At 40.6% G+C, this 21,952-nt stretch overlaps 2 protein-coding genes across 3 annotated transcripts in view; one reads left to right on the top strand and one right to left on the bottom strand.

The window, feature by feature from the left end:
- Nucleotides 1-1,736, bottom strand: part of GOPC (golgi associated PDZ and coiled-coil motif containing) — a 28,440-nt gene extending 26,704 nt beyond the window's left edge. For both annotated transcript variants that reach the window (XM_030035767.2, XM_030035776.2), the window contains exon 1: nt 1,450-1,736. In XM_030035767.2, the coding sequence (XP_029891627.1) occupies nt 1,450-1,728 (279 nt within the window). In that variant the 5' untranslated portion in view covers nt 1,729-1,736. The remainder of the gene's footprint in view (nt 1-1,449) is intronic.
- LOC115350285 (nephrocan-like) overlaps nt 1-21,523 on the top strand; it is a 32,508-nt gene extending 10,985 nt beyond the window's left edge. The window contains exons 2-4 of the mRNA XM_030035755.2: nt 11,548-11,692; nt 16,659-17,560; nt 20,816-21,523. Coding sequence (XP_029891615.1) covers nt 11,548-11,692; nt 16,659-17,560; nt 20,816-21,263 — 1,495 coding nt within the window. The 3' untranslated portion in view covers nt 21,264-21,523. The remainder of the gene's footprint in view (nt 1-11,547; nt 11,693-16,658; nt 17,561-20,815) is intronic.
- Nucleotides 21,524-21,952: the final 429 nt, after the last annotated feature.

Genomic DNA, 21,952 nt, shown 5'->3' with positions numbered 1-21,952 from the left:
CTGGTGAAATAAGGACTGCAATGAAAAAAGCTCCTAGTTTAATGAGGTCTTTGTTCTACTCTGAAATATCCTGTTCCTCTGTTAAACTCTATGGATTATTTTGCACAACAACGTCTTCGTACCAGGAAGAAACCTGATTAAAACCAAAGCCAATTTACTTACTTCACTTCCTACTGCAAGGCAGACCTCCAGAAGAGCAGGTTACTGATTGAAAACTCTTAAATTCCTTTATTATAACAAGTATAACACAAAGTACTGAAAGAACTGAATTCTGTGGTTTACGTGTCTACTGAAGCTCTCACAAAACACGTATCTTCATGGTTCTGAAGAAGTTTTTCCCCTCACTCCCATATATTTAAAAGTTAGTGGAACACACAATACAACACTAAGAAGCATGGCCTGCAAGAGATACTGAAGAAATTGGAGGGTTTTAGCCCAGGGAAAATCTAACTGAGGGAAGACACCTCCAACGGTCTTCTAATACGTAATAGGCAGACAAGAAGAGGGCAGTTAACATCCACACCTCTTAAGGACAAGACAAATGACATCACCTACTAAACCAAAGACGACTCCGGTTGGACAGTTATAAAATAACCATAAAGTTTGGCAGGATCTCTGTCCAGAGCGCTCCAGTTCTTGCACAAGTCTCAGGACCTGCAGCCCTGCCTCTTGAGCAGCATCAGCACCAGCCAGCTTGGCTCCGGCCGATGCTCCTTTCTTCCAACCCTGACTGAAATTCTGCATTAGGCATGAAGAAAACTTTCCAACAGTAAGGATGGTTATTGTTCTCCTCACAGAACGTGCGATCTCCATTATTAATTTTCTGACACTAAGTTTGGCAGAGCGCTACCTGGGCTCCCTCGGAGTATGAAGGGACATGAGGACCTGTCAAAGCCCACCCCCAATCCATTTTTCTGCTTCATTCACTTCTAAGCAGGAACAATGTCCTCGTTTTGACTACTGACTATAAGCTTTAAGCATCTCGACCCTATGTCTTTGTCCCATTTTTAAAAGGCTTCCCAAGTTCACGAGGGACTTAATGCAAACAGAATACCAGTCAGCGGCATCTGTTGCTCAAGACTGCTGCTTTCAACATCAAAGAGAAACTTTTTTTTTTTTTTTTGGCACGCACCGCTTCATGCCCACGCTACAATAACCAAAACCAGAGGACCGGCACGGCCAGGCCCGAATCCCGCGGGGCTGGACACAGCCTCCCAAAACGCGGGGCCAGGTTAACCCTCCCCAGCTGCTTCCAGCAAGGCGCCCGGTCACCCGCAGGGCACAGGAGGGGCTCTCCCCGCCACCGTGGGCAGGGCACGGTCCCCCACAGCTCCCCGCGGGGCGGGGGACGGGCCCCCACGCCGGCAGGACCCCGGTGGCAGAAGCCTACCACCAGAGACACCCCCACACACACACCGGGGGGGGTCTCTCCTCGCCCCTTCCCCTCACCTCCAGCTTGTGGTTGATCTGGGAGACGGTCTGCGCCTTGTGGCAGAGCTGGGCGAAGCAGGAGCTGAGGCTGGTCATCTTCTGCCGCCCCTCGTAAGTGATGTCGGCCTGGTCGGGGTCGATCTCGCCCAACAGCAGGTCCACGTCCACGAAGGCCTTGTCGAACTCCTTCTCCAGCACCTCCAACCAACGGAACATGGATACCCCGCCGCCCGCCGCCGCCGCCGAGGCCGAACCCGCCGCGCTCCCCCCGCAGGAACCGCCGCCCGCCACCGACATGCTGCCGCCGCCGCCGCCCCCCTCCCCTCACAGGACCCGGCCCCCCGGGCAGGGCTCGGCAGGGCCCGCGCCCCTCGCCTCAGCCTCCGCCGCGCCTCAGCCGCCCCCCCGCGGCCCGCTCCCTGCACCCGCCCCGCAGCACAAGGCGGCGGCGAACGGCGGCGGCGGCAAGCGGCGGCCCCGGCCCGACTCCACCGGGGCAGCCACGCAGGGAAACGAGAGGAATGTTCCTGGCGCGCATGCGCGGCGCCCGCTGACAGGCGGCTGCGGAGGCGGCGAGCCGGCAGCGCGCGGCTCGTGCTGCCTGCCACAACTCCAAAGAGGCGGCAGGCAGCAACGATCGAGTTCTGAACCCCCGATCGAGGCCGCCGCGCTCCTCAGCCTGGGTCGCCAGGGGGCGCTGTGGGGCGGGTCCCTCAGGCGGGCGGAGGGGGGCTCGCCCACCCCGGGGCGGGGGGGGGGGGGGGAACCGCGGACCCGTCACACCGGTCCCGGCCCCCCGGTCCCGGTCCCGGCCCCGTCTCCCCAGCCCTGTCTCCCGGTTATCCAGGGAGCGCCCTCACCGACCCGTGAGACAACCGTTCGGCCTCCGCAGGGCAAGCACGAGGCGTTCAACCCGCGTCCCCCCCCCCCCCCCGCCCCCCCCGCCGGCTGCGAGTAACGGTTCCTCCCGCCCTCCCCTCTCCCCAAAAGCCGCTCAAAAAACGCCCGCGGCGCCTGGAGCGGTCTAAAGGAAGACTTTTCCCTACGAGAAATGTTATTTTCACGGTGCCTTTAGCGCTTCTCAACCTCAGTCGTGGCGTTGAGGCGCGTCACCTGCCCCCGGGGAAGCTGGCCGCTGGTTCCTGTGGGGTCCCCGCCTGGGAACAAGCCTGAGGCGGTGGCGGGATGCAGGCCCGGAGGGGTCGCTTCGACCTGGCGATTTACCTTACAGCACACCCCGGTGGCGTTTGTATCTTCCAGAAAATTTCTGGATTCCAGAAAATTTTCCACTTTTTTTTTTTCAGGTTCAAGAGACCGGAGTATCAATAGCTGGAATACCAACAAAATTACTAAAATTTACACATTTTCCCCCTCCTGTGGGAGCGGGAGAGGAAAGAGAAGTCTTTGCTACTGTATTCGCAAACATGATGTGCAGGTGCAAACCACACAGCTGGATTTGCAGTTATACGTTCATTGCTTACACAGCAAAGATGCAAACTTGCAAGTGGTGTATAAAAAGGACTGCCCCGGGCACCTTTGCATCTCTAGAAGCACTGATGCATGCAGTTATACCCATATAAAAGGTATTTGCATTTTTTTTAGCTCATCCTAGTTCTGAAAACAGAATAAATTTCAGGGAATAAGCTATCTCCACATGGGTGCTTTCTCCAAGGCGCTCACCTTGGTTACAGCTCGTCTCCTTCGAAATACCGTAATTGATACTGATGTTGATTTCAGTGGGAGCTTTATTAGCAGGTCTTGTAGAGATCTTATGCAGCTTGGCTTTATTGCATCAAAGTTGTAATTCCACCTCAAAAGAGAAAAAGGATCATTTTAACCCAGATCAGGATGCTAAACCTGCCTACCGCCTGGCCCCACAAACTACCCTGCCAGCACAACAGAGGGGAAGCATGGGGGCCCTCCAGTCAGCAGAGGAGTGGGTGCCAAGAAAATGGTAACAGCACCAGGACCCCCGCACACCCTGCTCTTGGGCTGTAGGGCATCCTGGGGTGAGTTTCCTTCCTCGCTCCACTTGGCATAAATAATTGATTGGGACACAGAGAAACAGAAAGATACCACTTTACAGCTCAATGGTTAAACTGCTCACCTGGAATGTGAAGAGATATGTCAAAGCAGGAAAGAACTGTACTTCCATGAATCTGTGCTTTCAGAAGAGCTGGATAAAGGCAAACTTCACCACTAACAGTAGATATCACATTTCCTCTGGGATCTGCTATTGTTGGCTTGACAAGAAGCCTACAGATTGTTATTACAAACATGCTCATTTGCCCTTTACCGTTCAAATTGTCTGCACTGTAATTGAAGGTAGGTAGTAAAAAACTGGGCACCTAACAGGGGTTCTCTTACTGTTAAGCCCACCCATGATGGAAACAAAAGCTACAAACACCTTTATATGCACCTACAGAAAAAAATCTGGATCAGTAAATCGGTGTATTCAGAATAGTAGCTGAGCAAAGGGTTTAAGTGTCTAAAGTCGCCCAAGTGCTCCTGAGTGAGCCCAGCTTAACAGAGCTTTTGCTTAACCTTCATTCTAACGTTCATTCTCCACAGCCGTATCGACTGTCTTTTTTACAGAACAGGGAGGGTCTGACAGAAAATCAAAGTATTTGCTGTATCAAAAGCTAAACTAATGTTATTGTTTAAATTAGTTCAGCCACAGAATAAAATTAATTGTTCAGGACTATCAGTTTTTATGTTAGCTTTGGCTTTGATTCTGGTAGATATCACACTGGAGAAGTACCTATAGAATTTTATTACATTCTTTGCCTTTTTTTAAAATGGAACATTAATCTATCACTTAGCCAAACGTTAGAATTTTCTGCTAATATATCTCCATCATGCATTTGAACAGTATCTGCTTATCTTGAGAAGGAAGTTTCCCATACTTACTACATAACATATCTATAGCAACTACTGCCTTTAAAAACTTAGACTTAATGTAATTTATGTATGACTGCTTCTTTTTAAAGAATCACATATTCTTAGTTTTTTAGTGTCCTTTTCCTTTAGCTTAGGGGTTGGTCCAGCTCTGTCTTAAATTGTCTTTATCTACAGTGGTATCAGAGTTTTGTGGTCATTAATTTTAATTCTTTCACCCCTTATCAGTGCTACCTTTGTTTTGCACGCCCTTACATTTCACAAGTCAAACAACGTTTCGTCTCTGCTTATTCCACTCAAAAGATTAGCTTCTCAGATACAATTCTTTTAGGAGCCTACCTGCAGCGTAATATCTGTCTAATACTTGCTGGACTATGGATAAATGAGACGGAATGCTATATATTACTAGGAAAATCTGCAGTTGTGACACTAAATCTTAGTAAATGTCAGTATTGTTAGGTACTATTTATATTCCTCACCAGAAATACTGTGTAAAAAAGGGGTCAAAATTAAAAGCAGGTATCACTGATATAAGGGTAAACACATGAATAATTTAATTATCTCAAAACTATACTTGTAGGTTGCCTAGAAAACTGATCAATTCCATTTACCCTTGAAATGCCTGCCAAAAGCCCCCAGACAACCGTAACTCTGTTCTGTAAGCAAGCTGTGCAGTAATTATGGAATTGAACCTAAGAAAGGTTAGTAGTTTGGGCCTTCAATTAGATTAAATCAATTTAAACTAAACTGTAGTATGCTCTACCCTGATAACATCAACAAAATAATTGAAGAACATTTAAAGAACAGCAGTAGTTTGAGTCAACTGGTCTAGCAGTAAGAATCCTTTCTACCCCCAAGAGACATTTCTAACAATCAAACAGTTGCAACAAGTTATACATCAAGAAGAATTTAAATTCGCTGAATACTTTTAATGTCAAAAGGACTTAAAGTTTCCTGATCTGCTCATTTGACCTTATCTATGCTGTGGTAGAGCTGGTGAAGCTAATCACCAGCTAATTCCTTCACATATAATTTATGCACATAATTTGAGTTATTTTAGACAAGGGTTAGAGAATGTGAGGTGTCTGTGTCACACTGCTATGAAGTACATTTGAGTACAAACAGTACTTCATAAATTTAAACGTACATACTTTAACTGATTACTGGAGTATCTGATAAATTATCTGAAAACTTATGTTGTGCTTAAAGAGTAAATGATCTTAAGCATGTAGAGGTCACATTTTCATACAAAACAAAGCAAAGTAATACCCAAATCAACAGGGGAAAAAAAAAAAAACCAAAACTTTGATCAACATCTCCACTCCTGTATATTGGGTATCTAGTGTCCACACCAAGACTGGGAAAGTGTTGTGTGAGATATACTACAAACCTTTGGTTAGACCTAGCCTCTGCACAAAGAATTTACAATATAAACACATGTGTTTGCACATGAGGGTCAGTTCACCCGGAAACTTGTGTAATTGCAGCTGCCCAGCTGTGCGTGCCAGGCTGCAGCGTGTGCACATGTCAAGGCCACCTTCTGTGTGGTTAGTGCTGAAGCATCTTGAGTGGTTTGATTGTGTGGGTGGTTGTACAGTCACAAGTGGGGACCCCAACGGGGAAACGGAGAGAAAACAAAGAATATCTTGCAGTATCAAAGTATGGGAGAAAATTGAGATGGTAAAGAAAGATTTTCGTGTTCTAAAAAAGGAGTTAGACTAGGTGATTAGAATGTGCCTTTCTGAAGCACATTAGAGAGGAGGAAGTTGTCCATCTGCACTGATACTTAAAGGAACATACTTTTCAGTTGTCATTACGGAAAATTTCTGCTAACAAAACCCAGACTTTTTACTTTTTCACATTTCAGGTTATTCCTGCCTTGCAGGCCTATAGAGTTCATAGTTGGCTGCATTTTACAGTCCACACAGTGAGTCCATGGGTGCAACAAGTGGCTTACTACTAGTTTGAGGGAACATTCACTCCTTATTGGTCTCCTTTTACACAAGACAACTTCCACAAGTCGCTTCTTCAGACCAGCTTTTCTTTTTTACAGTGCTTATTGTGGTCTTATTCCCATGCTTATTTCTATGTATACGCTTATGCTTAACTCTTTTCATTCTGATTTTTTGTTTTATTTTTTAAAATGGATAACATACATGCCAAAAACGTTCAGCTTTTCTAGCGTGGAAGAATAAAACTCTCTTTTTGTGCACACAGTGGGTATAATTTAGAAAACTCCCATTTCAGAGTCCTCATCTTGTTGAAACTGTGCCTCGCAGTTTCAACAGTAGACAATTTTTACAGTCTAAGCTCCGTTCTGGTTCCATTGGATGCACAGTCACTAGCAGGCTGCTCTCAAAGGCTAAAGACACCCAGAGGAAATGGAAGGGCCAGAACTACCTTGCTTCATACAGGACTCTGAAAAGCCCTTACAGGTCACGGTTGTTAACTACTGACCTGAATCACTTTTGTGTGTGCAAAACCCTAGAAACAGAATTGTCACGGTTCCAGTATCAATTGGATGATCCATCCCTGCCACTTTACTTTTAGGTGGTACTGCATGAGGCACGGTCTCACATAGGTTAATTACAGATCTTACATGAAATATACAAAAGACCTGTGTGTTTAAATTCTAGGTTGAGAATGGATTATATCCATTCTGATATGATGGATTATAGCCATCATGTCTGCCCTCTTTATTTCCCCCTTCTTCATTCCTTTTGGGACTAACTTGGAATATCACTAGTAGAAAACTGTCATTATACCGTAGCATAATCTGTGGTTTCATGGGCACTGCTCTCTGTGGCTCAGTTATTAATGAAGAACAGTTCTCCCTCAAGTGGATGCCATTAGCAACAATACTGCGAAGGCCAATAACAGCAGCATTAGTGGCATATGTGTATGAAATTATTTAAACTGACCCCCTCCATGTGGGTGCTGCTTATTTGTTGTTTATGGGGTGCCTGCCCCAGATGCATCTGATCTTGGCTAGCATCCCTCAGCACTATCATAAAACTCCTCGATATGTGAATTTTTATTTAACAAAGTTTCATCCCTTTCAACAGGTTTCACTGTGCTAGTTCCTCTGGAATGCAAACGTGCCACAGACAGGCGAAATGTGAGAAATTCCTGAGGGGTTATCACTTTCATCTCCTCTGTGTAGCCAGCATGGAGGAAGAAAAGGAAACCTACCTTATTGTGTGGAGGAAAAATCTACTTTAAGTCATCCAGCAGCTGTTTCCAGTGTATGAAGATGACCTTGCCTGGAGTTAGAGAGCGCATTCTCCACATACTGTGAAAGCAGATAAAAAATATTTCCACAAAATTCTTGGCTTATGAAGAATATTGAGACATCATTTTCAGTCAGGCTTCTGATTGTTTTTATGAAACTCTACTTGCAGTTTTATTTTGTAGGAATACAACACAAAACCACTTTTGATAAATTTATAATCTTTATATTAATTAGGTATCATCAATTTGCCTAGAATGCATCTAGGCTGACATTCGTGATTCAGTGTAACCCTCTGAGGTTCTTTGTTTAAGAAACATTTCCGTAAGGCAGTTCAGATTATTTCAACAGATGATTAAGGGAAACATAAAGTTTTTAAATACAATGTTATGATTGTTTCCCTTAGCAGCCTGATCCACTCTGGAGAGAAGCGCTTGATTGGAGGTAACTCTTGCAGCAGACAAATGCCATTTGTTGTCCCTATGAAAAACTGGTCCAAATCCAAGTTAAAAACCTCCGGCAAAAAATAATTATAAATTCACACATACTCAGTGGCAGGCACTTGATAGCATATGGCAGCTAAATATGCCAAGGATTCTTTAGAGCATATGCCATCACTTAGCAGCTCCTAGTTGCCAAACTGCTTGTGCTTGTGACGTCCCTCAGGGACCAAGCTCCTACCCATGCCCTCTGCAGGCCCGAAGCCGGTCTTTTCCTGCAATTTCTGCTTTCCATGGACAAGGGACACTCCGACTGTAAGAGCTGAGCTTCTCCATGTCTTTTGTGATAAGACTGCATCTTCCCTTGTACAGTCTGTGCCAACATCTGCATTATAAGGGATCCACCTTCAGGGTTTATGGGCTGTCTTAACTCAGACATTTCTAAATGCTCTGTAACTAGAGTTTTGCAGATTCATTCTTCTAATTTTAATGTCATCTTACTTTTATGTGATTTTCTAAATGTAATCTTAGGTTAAAAAATTATGTCTTGACATACATATGTATGCTTTTGTCAAACCTCTGACTTTGGTGAAGAAAGTAAAGGCCCAAACACCAGTACTGTAGATGCTGAAATCTTGTGTGAGGCAAGATTTGTACAAAAAGATAATATTTTTATTAGACTGATATATTTGGAAAAAAACCCCAAACTTTACAGTCCTTTATGAGCCCTTCTTCAGATCTGAAATAAAAGCAGCAATCCTGAAAGATCTTCTGACTTCCATCAACTCAGGCTTATGTTTTATGCAAGTTTGTCCAATATATTTTACTACTTTGCCATGATACTCTATAACCAATGTCCATATTAAATGCCAACAACACAAAAGAGTCTGACATGGACTTTGGGTTTAGCAGGTTTCGATCTGAAGTGTTTACCTTTGGTTAAAGCACACACCGCATAGAATGTCCCTGGGACTTCTCGCACGGGCAGGTTATGGGTGCTATTGTTCATTCTTTCTGACAGAGAAATGGCAGAGGGGAGTATCAAGCCATTAGTCCCACACAGGAATCCCCATTGAATGGTGTGGAGAGTTTGCATAAAAACTGCTAGCAGGAAATGGCCACCCGTGATTGACTTTCTTAACATCCCCCTGCGAAGCTGTGCAACTCATGGCCAGCAGCGCTCCTTCCACAATGGAGATCCTGGAATGTTTATTCACCTTTTTTTTTTTTTTTGCGTAGCTCACATCTTCCCGCTAGGCTTATGGCTTATACAGTCCTGTGACTCTTCGTCAGTTCGGTTGCCATCAGGTCTCCTAGAATCAATAAAAAACCCACAGGTCATAGTTTTGTGCAAAAGCAAAGGCATCAGGTCTGGTGGACGTGTGTCAGAATTTGTACAGAACAGATTTAATAAGATCATCTTTCATAGCTATCGCTTTAAAATACCTAGCTGCTGAAAGCAGACATATATCAGAAATTAATGGATACATAATATCATTCTTAATTAAATCATTGTTGTTAATATCATGTAAATGAACTATTAAACCAATAAAGTTTCTTTTCGTTAGTTTGAAAAGACCAAGGATATAGATACTACTCAAAAATGCAGAGCCAAGAATATTGCACCTTACTGTGGCGTTACCTTGTAACTACAGCTGTGAATTCTAGCATCAGCTGAGTGGCTTACAATTTACAAAATAGCGAAGGACGCAATATATGGTTCTTACTTAAAGGCATTCTCAGACTGCCTCTGCAGTACTCTAGAGGTCTAAACTGCAAACGGTAGGGTTTGTTCTGCGTTTCTTTTGACCCTCCTTGAGCAAAAAGCAGTTGCTTTGTGATGACATTTTTGAGGAACACAAATTCCTACCTAAGATCCTCAGTGTTACTGTCTTAGTGACCTCCGCATTTAAACTGAAGTCAGTGGAAAGAAGCAATCAAAGACTGTTCCAGGGTGTGCTGAAATGTACCACAAGTAGCTGTCTGTATGCAGAAAGGTTTTACGCTTTTCTTTGGGTACTTTGATTCTTTTAGGGGAAAAAAAAAAAAAAAAAAGGCAGAACCACAAACCAGGTACCAAACCCTAGATCAAGATACATTAAAATACTTCTTTTAGAGCACCATTGCTAATCCTGCTCACCCACTCATTTTTGTTCAATTGATCACTATGGCATAAGTCAGGCAGGTTTTTTCTGCATAGCTTGTTAAACATGCCAGTTTGACAGGCTGCTTTAGGAAAAGGTTTCTGCTCTTGCTGTTCGGTTTAGCAGATGCTGGGTTGCAGTTCTGTGCTCTCAGCGTAGGGGATTAAGGAGACAGAAGGATCTCCAGGAGGGAATATGGCAATTGTCCAGCATAAACCAAGCTGCATCCAATAGGCATTCCCATCAAGGACTGTCCCCAGTTCAGTTATCCATTTGTCAAATCAACTTGACATCATCTTCTGCTTGGAAAAATAACTGGCCTAGTTCTGCATTCAAGGAATAGGATTAGCTGGTACTGAAGATATGACGGAGAGGATGGAAGGAAGCAGGTAACAGTGCAAAGCAGATCATTATGATAAGATACAAAGGTTTCTGAAGTACACTGCTTTGTACTTTGTAAATTGCTGAGTACACAGGAAAAAACAATGCAAAGAAAGTTCTTAAAATAATCACAAGTCAAACTGTAAGCTTTTTAAAACTTTACATGTCTAGCTGGCACAGCTAGTAGATATGAGAGAAGCACTAATATGTAGAGAGAAAACTCTGAAGGGAACTTTAGTGTTCTCCAGCTGTCATGGGGTAAACAGGCCCTATTGATCATCTACCACTTGATTTATACTAAATGCTTTCAAGCATTTCACATTTGTAATTTTCAAATACAAGAACAATTAAACTTTGATTTATGGGAATTACACAAACACAAGTAACTTAGATTTTTCTCCAGTCTTTAAAAAAGGTGTACCAACCAGCCGCACTCAGCTGTACTACAGATGTTCAGAAAGTGAATAGAATGTTTTAGCTTTAAAATAATAGCTGCCTGAGTTTTGAGGTTTTTGGGGGGTCTGAATAATGCAAGAGGAGGAGTGAAAAAGCTTCGGTGTTGGCTGTAGTTGTGTTTTTACTGTTTCTAATACTCGGTCACAGAAGATACAAAGGTTTTACAGCCCCACTATAAAACAGCTCTTTATCTTTTCTCCACTAATTCTGTGGTGTCACATTTAACAAAACTAGGAAACTGGAGATAATATGGATGTTTGCAGATTAGATGTCAGGTAATAAATAACACTAATTTCGCATACCTACAAATGTAAAGGCACCTTATCACTGTTTAAGTTTCTCACTCTTTGTAATGCCTGCCAACATTTTAACCCAGGCAAATTACGGTATTGTTTTTGCTGTTTTTTCACTGGGATAAAATACACAGTCATAATATCCTTTTATCAGATTTCATGGTATAAAAGGACTTTGGTGCTTAATTCAAGCTGTATGTTGCCGAGACAATTTCAGAGCTCCTGTTTTGGAAGATGTATTTATCTTACCTTTTAGTCTTCTTTTCTTTTCACAGTGGTCTAAGTACCACTTGCCCAAGAAGATGCAGCTGTGACCCTGCCCAGTCAGTGCAATGCTACAGAGCTACGGAGATCCCCAGAGAGATTCCTTTCACCACCAGGAGACTCTACATCAGTCACAGCAAAATTAAACAACTCCAGGTAGGAAAAAATTCAGTAAAAATATTTTCTGCAGTGCGCTGTAACCAAAAGCTGGGCTTCGCAGATGGTGGTGGTTTTCAAGGGAAGGGAGAATCTTATTCCACCTTCTAAAAACTGATGAAATGCTGCCAGATCTGGTTTTATTTTTACTTACTTTTTAAGGATATGTAAATATATTCTTACAGTGTTTTCATTATCCTGCAGCCTCCGAGCACTGGCTCACGCTGCCAGGATGATATTTTCTATGCAACTCAAAAAATAGTAATTTACAACTAGGAGCCAAATGTTGACACGGTTTTTATATGGTCAAATAACCATTGACTTCCAGAGTAATATTTTAACTTGTTAAAAGCTTTTGCTACTTTTGATACAATATAACACTTTTTTCACAGTAAATGGACAGGTTTTATGTAGCTGGAATCATTTCCCTAATGAATGAAATTGAGGTTCTTTTCCCCCTTTGTAGTTGCAAGTGTCAGGTACAACTGCTATTAGAAATGGCAGAGGGAATAAGTAAGTTAGAGTCTAAGGCAGAGTGTGAGATGTTTCTAAAAGCAATGCTGGGCCTACCTAATAATCCATATAAACAATAGCAGCTTCTAACTGAAGCTGCCAGCTATTTGTGTTATTAAAAAAGTTTATTCTGCGTTTCTTGAGGCATCACTGGATCACGTTATTAAAGGCATGATCAGTTTATGCTCATTTTGCATTGTACTCTGGAACTGTGCTTCTCTGTTTCCTACCCTGAAATATATTTATTTAATAAATTCAACTTCTGTAGATAGACAACAAGGGAAATACAACCACCTGTATTATACATGCTTGCTGTGTATCAATTTACTACAAATAATAAGAAATGTTCTATTCAAAAGAGATAGATTTTCTCTTAAGTATGCTTGTCCTCTTACAAAGAATATAACTTTAACTGCTATGAAAAGCATCTTCGATTTTGCTCTCAGGATTGAATGAAATAGGCTAGAAGGCATCTTATAGCAGCACCTGGGATACCTGTTGCCCACTGAGAAACAGTTAGTAATTTTACAATTTAACTCTGAGAAAAAGTTTACTTCTCTTTTAGCCGCTACTAATATCTCTGGTTTTCTTGTGTTAGCTCCCACACCTACAAGAGTCAAAGTTCATTGGTGCGATTTAGCTATATTGATGTGCTCTACCTAAACAAAGTATCTGTCAAATGAATTCTTTATTAGAAATACTTTTTCTGTGAAAAAAACCAACCAATTATTTTCTTTCCAAGATAAGGAAGGTGAGCCATTTTTCCTTTCTTAGGCTAGTTGCCCATACCTGTCAGCTACTTCTCAGTTACTAGTAAAGTGGCCTTAGGTTCTGACTAGAGCAAAAGGCAGGTGTTATAAAGCATTTAAATGTTGGACATAAGTCAACAGTGTAGTGGAATAAATGTTTTATGACTGTTCAGAACAAATGGTGCATGAAACCATCTAAGGAGAGAGGTTTTAACTTTATGCATTAATTCAACTGAGCAATCAGTGTGCCTTACTTCTACTACTGACTTTGCACTGAAAGGAAATAAGTCCTTTCACGTTATCTGCCTGTAGTTATGTAGATTCTTTCCTTAAGATTAGACTGGGTTTGTGAAGCTATTTTTCACTTTTCTTTCCATGCAACAAATTATGCTTCTGAGGTCTTGACATCATAAATACTTATGCTTAATTTTACACAGCTGAGCAATTCCACTGGCACATATCATAGTGCTCGTAAAAACAGGTTTTGATTTCTGCTTGTAAACTACATGTCTGGAAGTGCTAAAAGAACTCTATAGGGGTTGTTTTTGTTTTTGTTTTTTTGCTTTTTAAATTCCTTCATTTACCTAATCTTAGAGAAAATAATGTATTTTCAAAAAGAAGTTGAATGGAAGCCTAGACTTCCCACAGCTGACCTCCAAGAGACTTGTATATGTAAGCATTCCCATATACTATGGGACGGCAATTAGCCGTCTCAGAATAATAAACAAATATTGTTTCAAACTGAGTACCAATTACTTTTGGACATTATTTTACATTGGTTATTATTAAAATTGCAAAGAAAGGAAAGAGAAAAGAAGATACGTTTGCATGCTAAATACAATATGTTTTGAAGAAAAAACAAGAAAAAAAAAATAGATCTTTTCTACCCAGATCAGCTTTGTATTTGTTCTGACAGGGTTGATAGTCATTGAAAACACTGGCTGGGATTCTTGCTTTTGGTATTCTTACAAACTAGGGTTTGTTATAAACAGATTTCATAATAACAAAACTAGATTAATTTTAGCATTTTTTTCAATAATTTCTGCCTCCTCCTTGATTTGAAGACCAACTATAACCTGTTTACTCTCCCTTTAAGATTTAGTTTATTTCTAACAGTATTAATACGTAGGGTTTTATCTGCTAAAAGAAAATTGTTTATCTGGCCCCCACAATAGGGGACTGATTTAAGAAACTGCTTATAACAAATCCCAGTTCACAAAAATTCTAAAAGCAAATTAAAAAGTCATTAAAAATGACAAAATCATTAAAATGTTTCTATTAAAATAACAGTATCTTAGATCCCCTTTCAGGAGATCTACTTTTTAAAATGTAAAATTATATTAGTATCACTTTCCAGACAGTCCAGTTAGAGAATAAAACATCACTTCGTACCAAAAAGAGACCTGATGATAGGCTTTCAAATATGTCTTGATTCATATTAGAAAGACTGGGTTGTTTGTAACAGCATGGATAAATGTTTAAGTCTCAAAACAGCACGGTCACAAAGCCTAGCAAAGCATACCAAATAGGTGGAAAATAGAAATTATAATAATCCACATCAAGAAGCCTAACATGATTACAGAATGAATGTCTCTACATTGACCTTCATGTAGCTCTCTGTCACTTAATAAGATGAAAATTAAGCCTCTTAGAGACATACAGCAATCAACTGAGGAAAAGCAGGAAATACTGCTTTCGAACTTACAGGAGAAAATGTGTTGAACTTATGAAGGTTCACATTTGTTTCAATTTCCTTAAGACTGTTTTATCACTTACATATGACTATGCATTTCTGCTCTTGAGCAATGCAGTTCATTCCTATGGGATTTCTCATGATAAAGCTTTGCAAGATTAGCCTCCTAATCATGACCAAAACTGGACATGCAATTCTGTAAGTGCTATATAGCAATATATATTTATTACAAAACTGCATTTATAGAAATAATAGAAAATGGACAACTTTGTTATTTACTGTTGAGAATATAACATTATGGATGTACCTTCCCTCATTGAGCTTAAATGTAATTGATGAAGAAACCTGCATCAATAGAGGTTCCATACTTATACTTTCTAACTGCATCAAATCTTGCAATGCTCAGAAATTACTTTACAAGACAGAATAAATGTAATCAGAAGGTAGTGACAACTAAGGATACCAGAGCAAAATGAAATCTGACTCCTCTTTCACAGATGTGCGTGCTCTAATTTTAGCAGAAGTTAAAATGCCGAGTTTGTAGCTAAGGTAAAGAGATACAACCCGAAAACATGCAAGAGTTGGATAAATGAAGCTGGAAGGAATCTTTTAACGGTCACCTTTACAAGCTAATTTCACATACACAAGTATGATAGCCAACTGTATTCAATCAGGATCATAGAACAAAATTACTACCCAGTACCTGCGCTGCAAAAGGACTTGTACTGCCTTCCGTGTAGATTCCTGACTGGGATGAGGGATTATGCTGTAGAACATGCTTTATAGCTTCTCTCAATGAGAGTAAAATGCGCTGGTAGCTACTAAGCCCTGGGGGAAATAGAATGAAGACTATAGTGTTAGTTTAACATCTCTCACTGATGTGGTACTCCTGAGACCTGTAGTGAGATGTATTGGACATGGGAAGGGAAAATGGATGAGGACACTCCTTCCCGCCTCTCCCATGCAGAATACCTGCTCATCTTGCTCTGAGCTTTTTGTGATTCCCATATAAATGAATGTTTAAAAATCAAGCACCTAGGTCAATGGGCAGCATCTCTGATAACTTCAGAAAACTACTGTTTAAGCAACTGGTGTGCTCGTAGAACTCCTGAGTTTACCCTCATTGCCTGCTTCCTCGTATCTTGGCTTGGAGAAAACTGCCAGATTCACTTAAGTTTCCTTCTTAACTTGAGACACAAGATGGCAAGCTTTGTAAACAGGCAGGTTCCAACAGAGCAGAAAAATAATGAAACACTTAGAATGCCTCTGTATATTATAGTCACAGTCAATATCTAAGTTCCGTTTACCACTGCAAAGCATCTGTTTATTACTGACTAACAAAAACTAAGTTCCTGTAAAATCAATCTGTTCCACAGAGGTGACTTTCAGACCAAGCTGATATGACACCTTTGGTTTGGTCATCTTAGTATGTGAGGTTTTTAACTTTAAAGAAAAGGAGACATAGCAGGGGGAGAGAAGAAATACAAGCATTGGATTTCAGTTTCCTGCCAAAACTTTATAGTAGGGAGAGGTGATGATATCCATGTGTACTTCCTCTGGGGAATACAGGCTGCAGTGACAATACTGCTGATACATGGAAATGGCAGTGCAATGAGCTCAAAACTGCTCCAGCGAGCTCCGTTGAGCGCAGTAACAACCACCTACTCTCTGCAAAGATTTCTGCCACTGGTGATATTAGCTCTCTATTTTATATAGGCTATCCACCAGGCAGAAATAAAAGGAATATTCCTTCTTCAAATGTGCGTTTGCTCAAAACCAGACACAATATGGACTTAAACAACGAAATTCTAGAAATGTAAGTAAATACTAGCAAACCGCAGGTATCTATAGTTAACACCTGTATTGTTAACTTTTCTCTTAGTTTCTCATTCTAAATACATAGTTTCTTAATATATACTAGCAATTGTCAGAGCATCCAGAAGAAGTAACCAGTGAGAATATCTATAAATAGATGGTGTACTATCACACGAATTTTTTTTTTCTCTTTAAGATTATGGACTTCAGGAGAATGTCAGCCCTTGAAGAGCTGGTCCTGTCATGCAGTGGCACAGAATCAATAGAAAACAACACTTTCAAAGCTCTGAGCACCTTGAAGTCCCTGGAACTCTACAAAAATCAGCTCAAGCAAATACCTACCTTCCTCCCATCTGGCCTTGAAATTTTAAAACTCGCTGATAACTCCATCAACACTCTGCATGCATCTGATTTTGAAGGTTTGATGAAACTAAGGGTGCTCGATATTCGGAACAACCTGATTGCGACTCTGCCTCCGAGTGCGTTTTCTTCCCTTTGCAATTTACAAAGTTTGATTCTGGATGGCAACAACATGGAATCTGTGTCTGCACCACTTAAGCTTCCTAGGCTGAAGTATCTCAGCATGGCTGATAATAAACTGAACTCATTCCCAACCAACTTCTTTGCATCTTTCCAAAATCTACAGTTTCTCGGTTTAAGTGGCAACTTTCTGACAAAAGTGCCTCTTGACCTACCTAAATCCCTGCTGTCACTAAAATTAGAGAAAAACCAACTTAAAACAATAAGACTTCGAGACATGAAACACCTAGAAAACCTGTCTGAGTTCTTCCTGTCAGAAAATCAGCTAACGTCAATAGATGGTGCACAGCTTCTTCCCAACTTAACAACACTGGAGCTCTCTAAGAACCAGCTCCACACTATGCCACTCAGGCTGCCCGGCAGACTGCAGAAACTCGACTGCAGCAATAACCTGATTCAAAGGGTGACAGCGCAGGACTTCCAAGGACTACAAGACCTCAAGCATTTGTTTCTTGACAACAACGCTGTTAGCGTGTTTGAGGCAGGAGCTCTTCAGCAGTGTGTGCAGCTTTCAAATCTGGCACTGGAACAGAATCTCCTCATTTCTATTCCGCTGAGGCAAGTGAATCTGAGGACAGCTGGTTCCCAAGTGTCATCTCTCCTTCCTTACATTATAAGAATGAGGGCCAAACTGGAAAAAAATTTGTATTCAGACCCAATCATGGTAGAAGTCTATCCATACCACAAACCCATTGCCATAACTGGCACTAATTAGCACTCTTGTTAGCAGTCTCAGCATAGAAGTAGAGCTGTTTTCATTACATCTGTGGCCGCCAGTGAATCTACTCATTTCACATCTCTCCCTGCCAGTGAGACTACTTTGTTTAATTAGCACACGAATAAGAGGAACCTGCTAGGAGAATATAACAGAATGATTACGGAGAAGTTATACTTCTGCTTAGATTTATCTTCCCCCATTACACAAAATTAATAGAGCATTCAGTAAAAAGAAAAGACAGCAATTTTAAAGCTCATGTTTCTACCAACCCACACTGAGTTTATTATTGTTAAAATATTAAGATTTCAGGAGCTGAGTGTGGTCAAAAAGAATGTGCTTTTTCAATGGATATTAGCATTCCCAGCTTCATTAAATTCACACATTGCAAAGTATTTGGAATGCATATAAGCTCTCTGGCTTCAGGCTATAAGCAAAATTCCAGTCAAAGGAGCTCAGAAGAAACATCCCTTGGGCACACTGTGTTCATTAATGCCCTGCTTACAGGTTCTCTCGCATTCATCTCAGTGTTGGTCCTGGCCATTATCAGAGATGGCATATTAAGCCAAATTGAGGCTGGTCTGATATAAAGTGGCAATTTTATTATTTCAAAAAGCTGTGCAATAAGATGGCATAAAAATAGTGAAGTAATTCCATTAACATCAACTTCTTTAACACAACTGCACTATTAAATTTTATTTTTATGGCTTGTGGACAGGTTTAACTAGCCTAAATAAATAATGCAGTAAAATTTCAATTCGTTTAGCATCAGGTCCTTTAGCATTTGAATCTATTTGGCAGCAGCTTTATAATCAGAAAGTGATTTAGTGCTGTATAAATATTTGATTTCAGTCTAGCTTGACAGGAATATTTAATGCTTTCTAGTTACTTTAGTATTGTCTAATCCATCTTATTTTACAACCTTCGTAGTCAAGAGAATTAACAGGAAGGTGTTCTCTATTAGCCCTTAAACAGTATGGCTTTTAAGGAGATATTGGGGACTTGTATTTTCAACTCAACAATGAATACAGATTTCAAGGGGAAGCTGTAAACATAAAAGAGGGAAAAAAATGACAAGATGTAAAATTTATGTACTTAATTTAATTGTCTGATGATCACCAGGTATGCATGGATATACAGAAATAAAAGTATTACTTCTGACAGTTATCTGACAACTCGGTCACCAGTGCCCAAGTTTAAAAAATATAGTTAATGATGTGCCACAGTTAATGGGTCTTAGCAGTTATTCGTCAGGAATGAAGAGAAAGAAAGCTTCTTTTGTTTATTTTCTGAGAAGAAAATAATCCGCAGGTCCAAGTATTTTCAGGACTTGTAGAGAAGAGCCTATATTCCATGAAGTATTGCAGGGAGTGGTAAGGATGCAGAGAAGAGTCTGATAATACTCCCTGGAGTGGCAGCAGCAGCGTAGTACAGCTGCCATGGTCAGCTCCCGAGTGAGCACAGCTTCTCTGCCAGCAGCAGGACCACTCATCATGTACTCCAGAGCCATCACTTTCTCAAGATCAACACAGCCTGAAGTCAAAAAATACAGCCATAAAGCCTAAGTCTAATGTTAGTACAGTAAGACTCTTCACAGGTTTCAGGACTTGCTGGTCAGTCTTTAGACTGTAATCAGTCTGGATAAACATCTTGGGTGATATCCTACTGCCTTTGACGTCAGTGGCATTGGGGTTTTACCCCAGAGTACCCTTCTGGAATTACAGTGTCATATTGGGCAACTATAATCATCGCCTGTGGTTAGGTTTCAAAACCCACGTATTGCAGTCACAAGCATTTGGTAAGATCAAATTTTGTGGAGTGACTCACCATATCAATGTGTGAAATTCTCATCTCCCCCAGGAAATACAGCACAATACAGAACTGCCCTACTCTTGAAATAGTCCCACTGAAGTTGTGAGATTTACACAAATATGGCAACCACCTTTCAGCCTAAGAGGTCAAACTCAGCTTCACAAAAAACAGTGGGGGTCACAATGTACCCTCTTAGAAATTTTCAAAGGTATCTCATATCATTACATTGAGATAAACTATCACATCAATCTTTACCAGTTGTGGTATACTGCTGTTCTATTCTAAATAGCTCTTGGTAGTATTATTTGTAATTTCCCTCAGAGTTTCAGTGAATAAGTTTCCTTAAAATCTCTAACCATGACTCTTAAATTCATCACCTTGCATACTACTATAGTAAAATTATTTTTAAGGTACTTTCAAATTAATTTTATTAAAAATATTCCATGCCAACTAACTGGCTTTTCTGTTAAGCACTTCTCACTAACTACGGCAGGAGGAAATTAGAAGATCATAAATGAGCAAGACTTGTGAAATAAAACAGTCTTATCATACAAATTTATAAATGTATGAAAATAAGAATGATACTGACCAGCCTAGTATCATATCCAGAGATTATCAGCTGCTTTTTTTTCTTTTAAATGTAACCAGTTCTAATTCTCTAAAGTACTCTTTTAAAAGACCGTCAAAAAGCACTTCTATTTTCCCTGTTGCTGATTTCCTAAACAGGATATCATCAAATGGACTACTTCTGTGATGATTAATGTTTGAATCTGATGGGAGCAGGAGAACAAAATGGAAGAAAAATTCTAGTTCTTCATGAACTAAAAAACCTTTTTAAACAAATTGTATATAGAAGTACTTGAAGGAGCAGTGTTGCCATGCTTCTCTAAACTTTTGATCTTTCATGGTGCTATAATTTGGTCGTTGGCATACTTATGGCATTGAAGAGTACCAAAAGCATTTTTAAGCTTGACACTCAATTGAACATGAAACTTTCTTCATAATACACTACAGTAGGACTGCTGTTTAGTTTAGTTGCACAAACAGAGTCAGTACTGGGAAAACAGTTCAAGTGTGCATAGGCAGTATTCCTATAACTTGAAAAAAAAAGACATGAACACTTCATGACCACATCTTTTTTGCAGAAGTTTGCATTTTTTGTTAGTGATAGTTTTATTTCAATACGTCAGGTGTGCCCAGGCAAATACCCACCACCAAATACCACTTACACAAACAGAATCAATATGATGAACATAACACCTTTGTGCTGTTTTATTTTTATTCAGACTTCCAGACACCCTTGCTAGATTGGATCTAAAGGGAAATGACATAGAGGATGTTGGAGAACAAGAGCTGAAGGACTTGAAACAGCTTCAGGTTTTAAATTTACGGAATAACAAGATATCCGCCTTGGATCGCAAAGTCTTAGAGTATTTACCTCGTCTTCGTCACCTGTATTTAGATGGAAACCCTTGGAACTGCACCTGTGACCTTCTCAGAACCAGAAGAGCGCTGGTGGCCAAAGGAACGGATGTCAGGGGAGGGGAGTGCGCGGCGCCAGCAGAAAGCCGAGGAGAAAGTTGGATGTCTTCCAAAAAGATTCTGCAGCAGTGTGAAGATAATCTGTCTTCCATGGAAAAAGGCAAAGAGGACAGAAAGAAAATGAAACCCAACGAAGCCTCCAGCGTTGGAGTAAACACAGATGATGACTACTATGATTATGAACTAGATTAACCCCATGGTTAATCTATAGTGAACGTTAAAGTTGCCTAGAGCTGCCCTCTACCATCAGTGTCTCTACAGCCAGCCAGCCTGCTGGTCTGCCATTAACTTTTCCTCTTTAATTTGTACTGTAAGAGGTAATAGCTGGTGACAGAAGGGCTATAGTAAGGATGTAAACTGAAAATCATAAAAAAAAATTTTTTTTTAATGTCATTAGTACTATGTAGTTTGAGGGAAGTAAGAATACAATTACTATCTCTTAGAAAAGCAGTCTGTAACTCCGTATGGACATTTTATAGTAGAACATTCTTATAGTTGTATAAAAACCCCATAAATAAAATCCTGCAATACCGCAAGATACTATTACTAGGAGTCTGGCATTCAACACATTTAAACTCACAGGTCTGCAGTTCGAGATGGAGAGTTACACTAATGTGGGCAATTTATCAGGATTGTTCAGAGATTCTTGCTTTTGAGAAATGAATTTCAGTTTTTCTGAAATACTTGCCTCTTTCACTTATTTTAGACTATTTTAAATGGCACTAGACTAAATTAGCTGAGCTCCATGCAAAACACAGAAGGTTCATCTTCATCACAGCAAATGCAAAAAAAAGAGAAGAATCAGTGTCCTGGTTGGTGAGATTTAATACTAGTTCCAAAGATAATTAATAGTGAGGAATGAAAATACTGGGGCCAACTTG

The sequence above is a fragment of the Aquila chrysaetos genome, chromosome 2 (genome assembly GCF_900496995.4).
Source record: "Aquila chrysaetos chrysaetos chromosome 2, bAquChr1.4, whole genome shotgun sequence".
Lineage (NCBI taxonomy): Eukaryota > Metazoa > Chordata > Aves > Accipitriformes > Accipitridae > Aquila > Aquila chrysaetos.
This window is presented reverse-complemented; position numbering and strand designations above follow the sequence as displayed.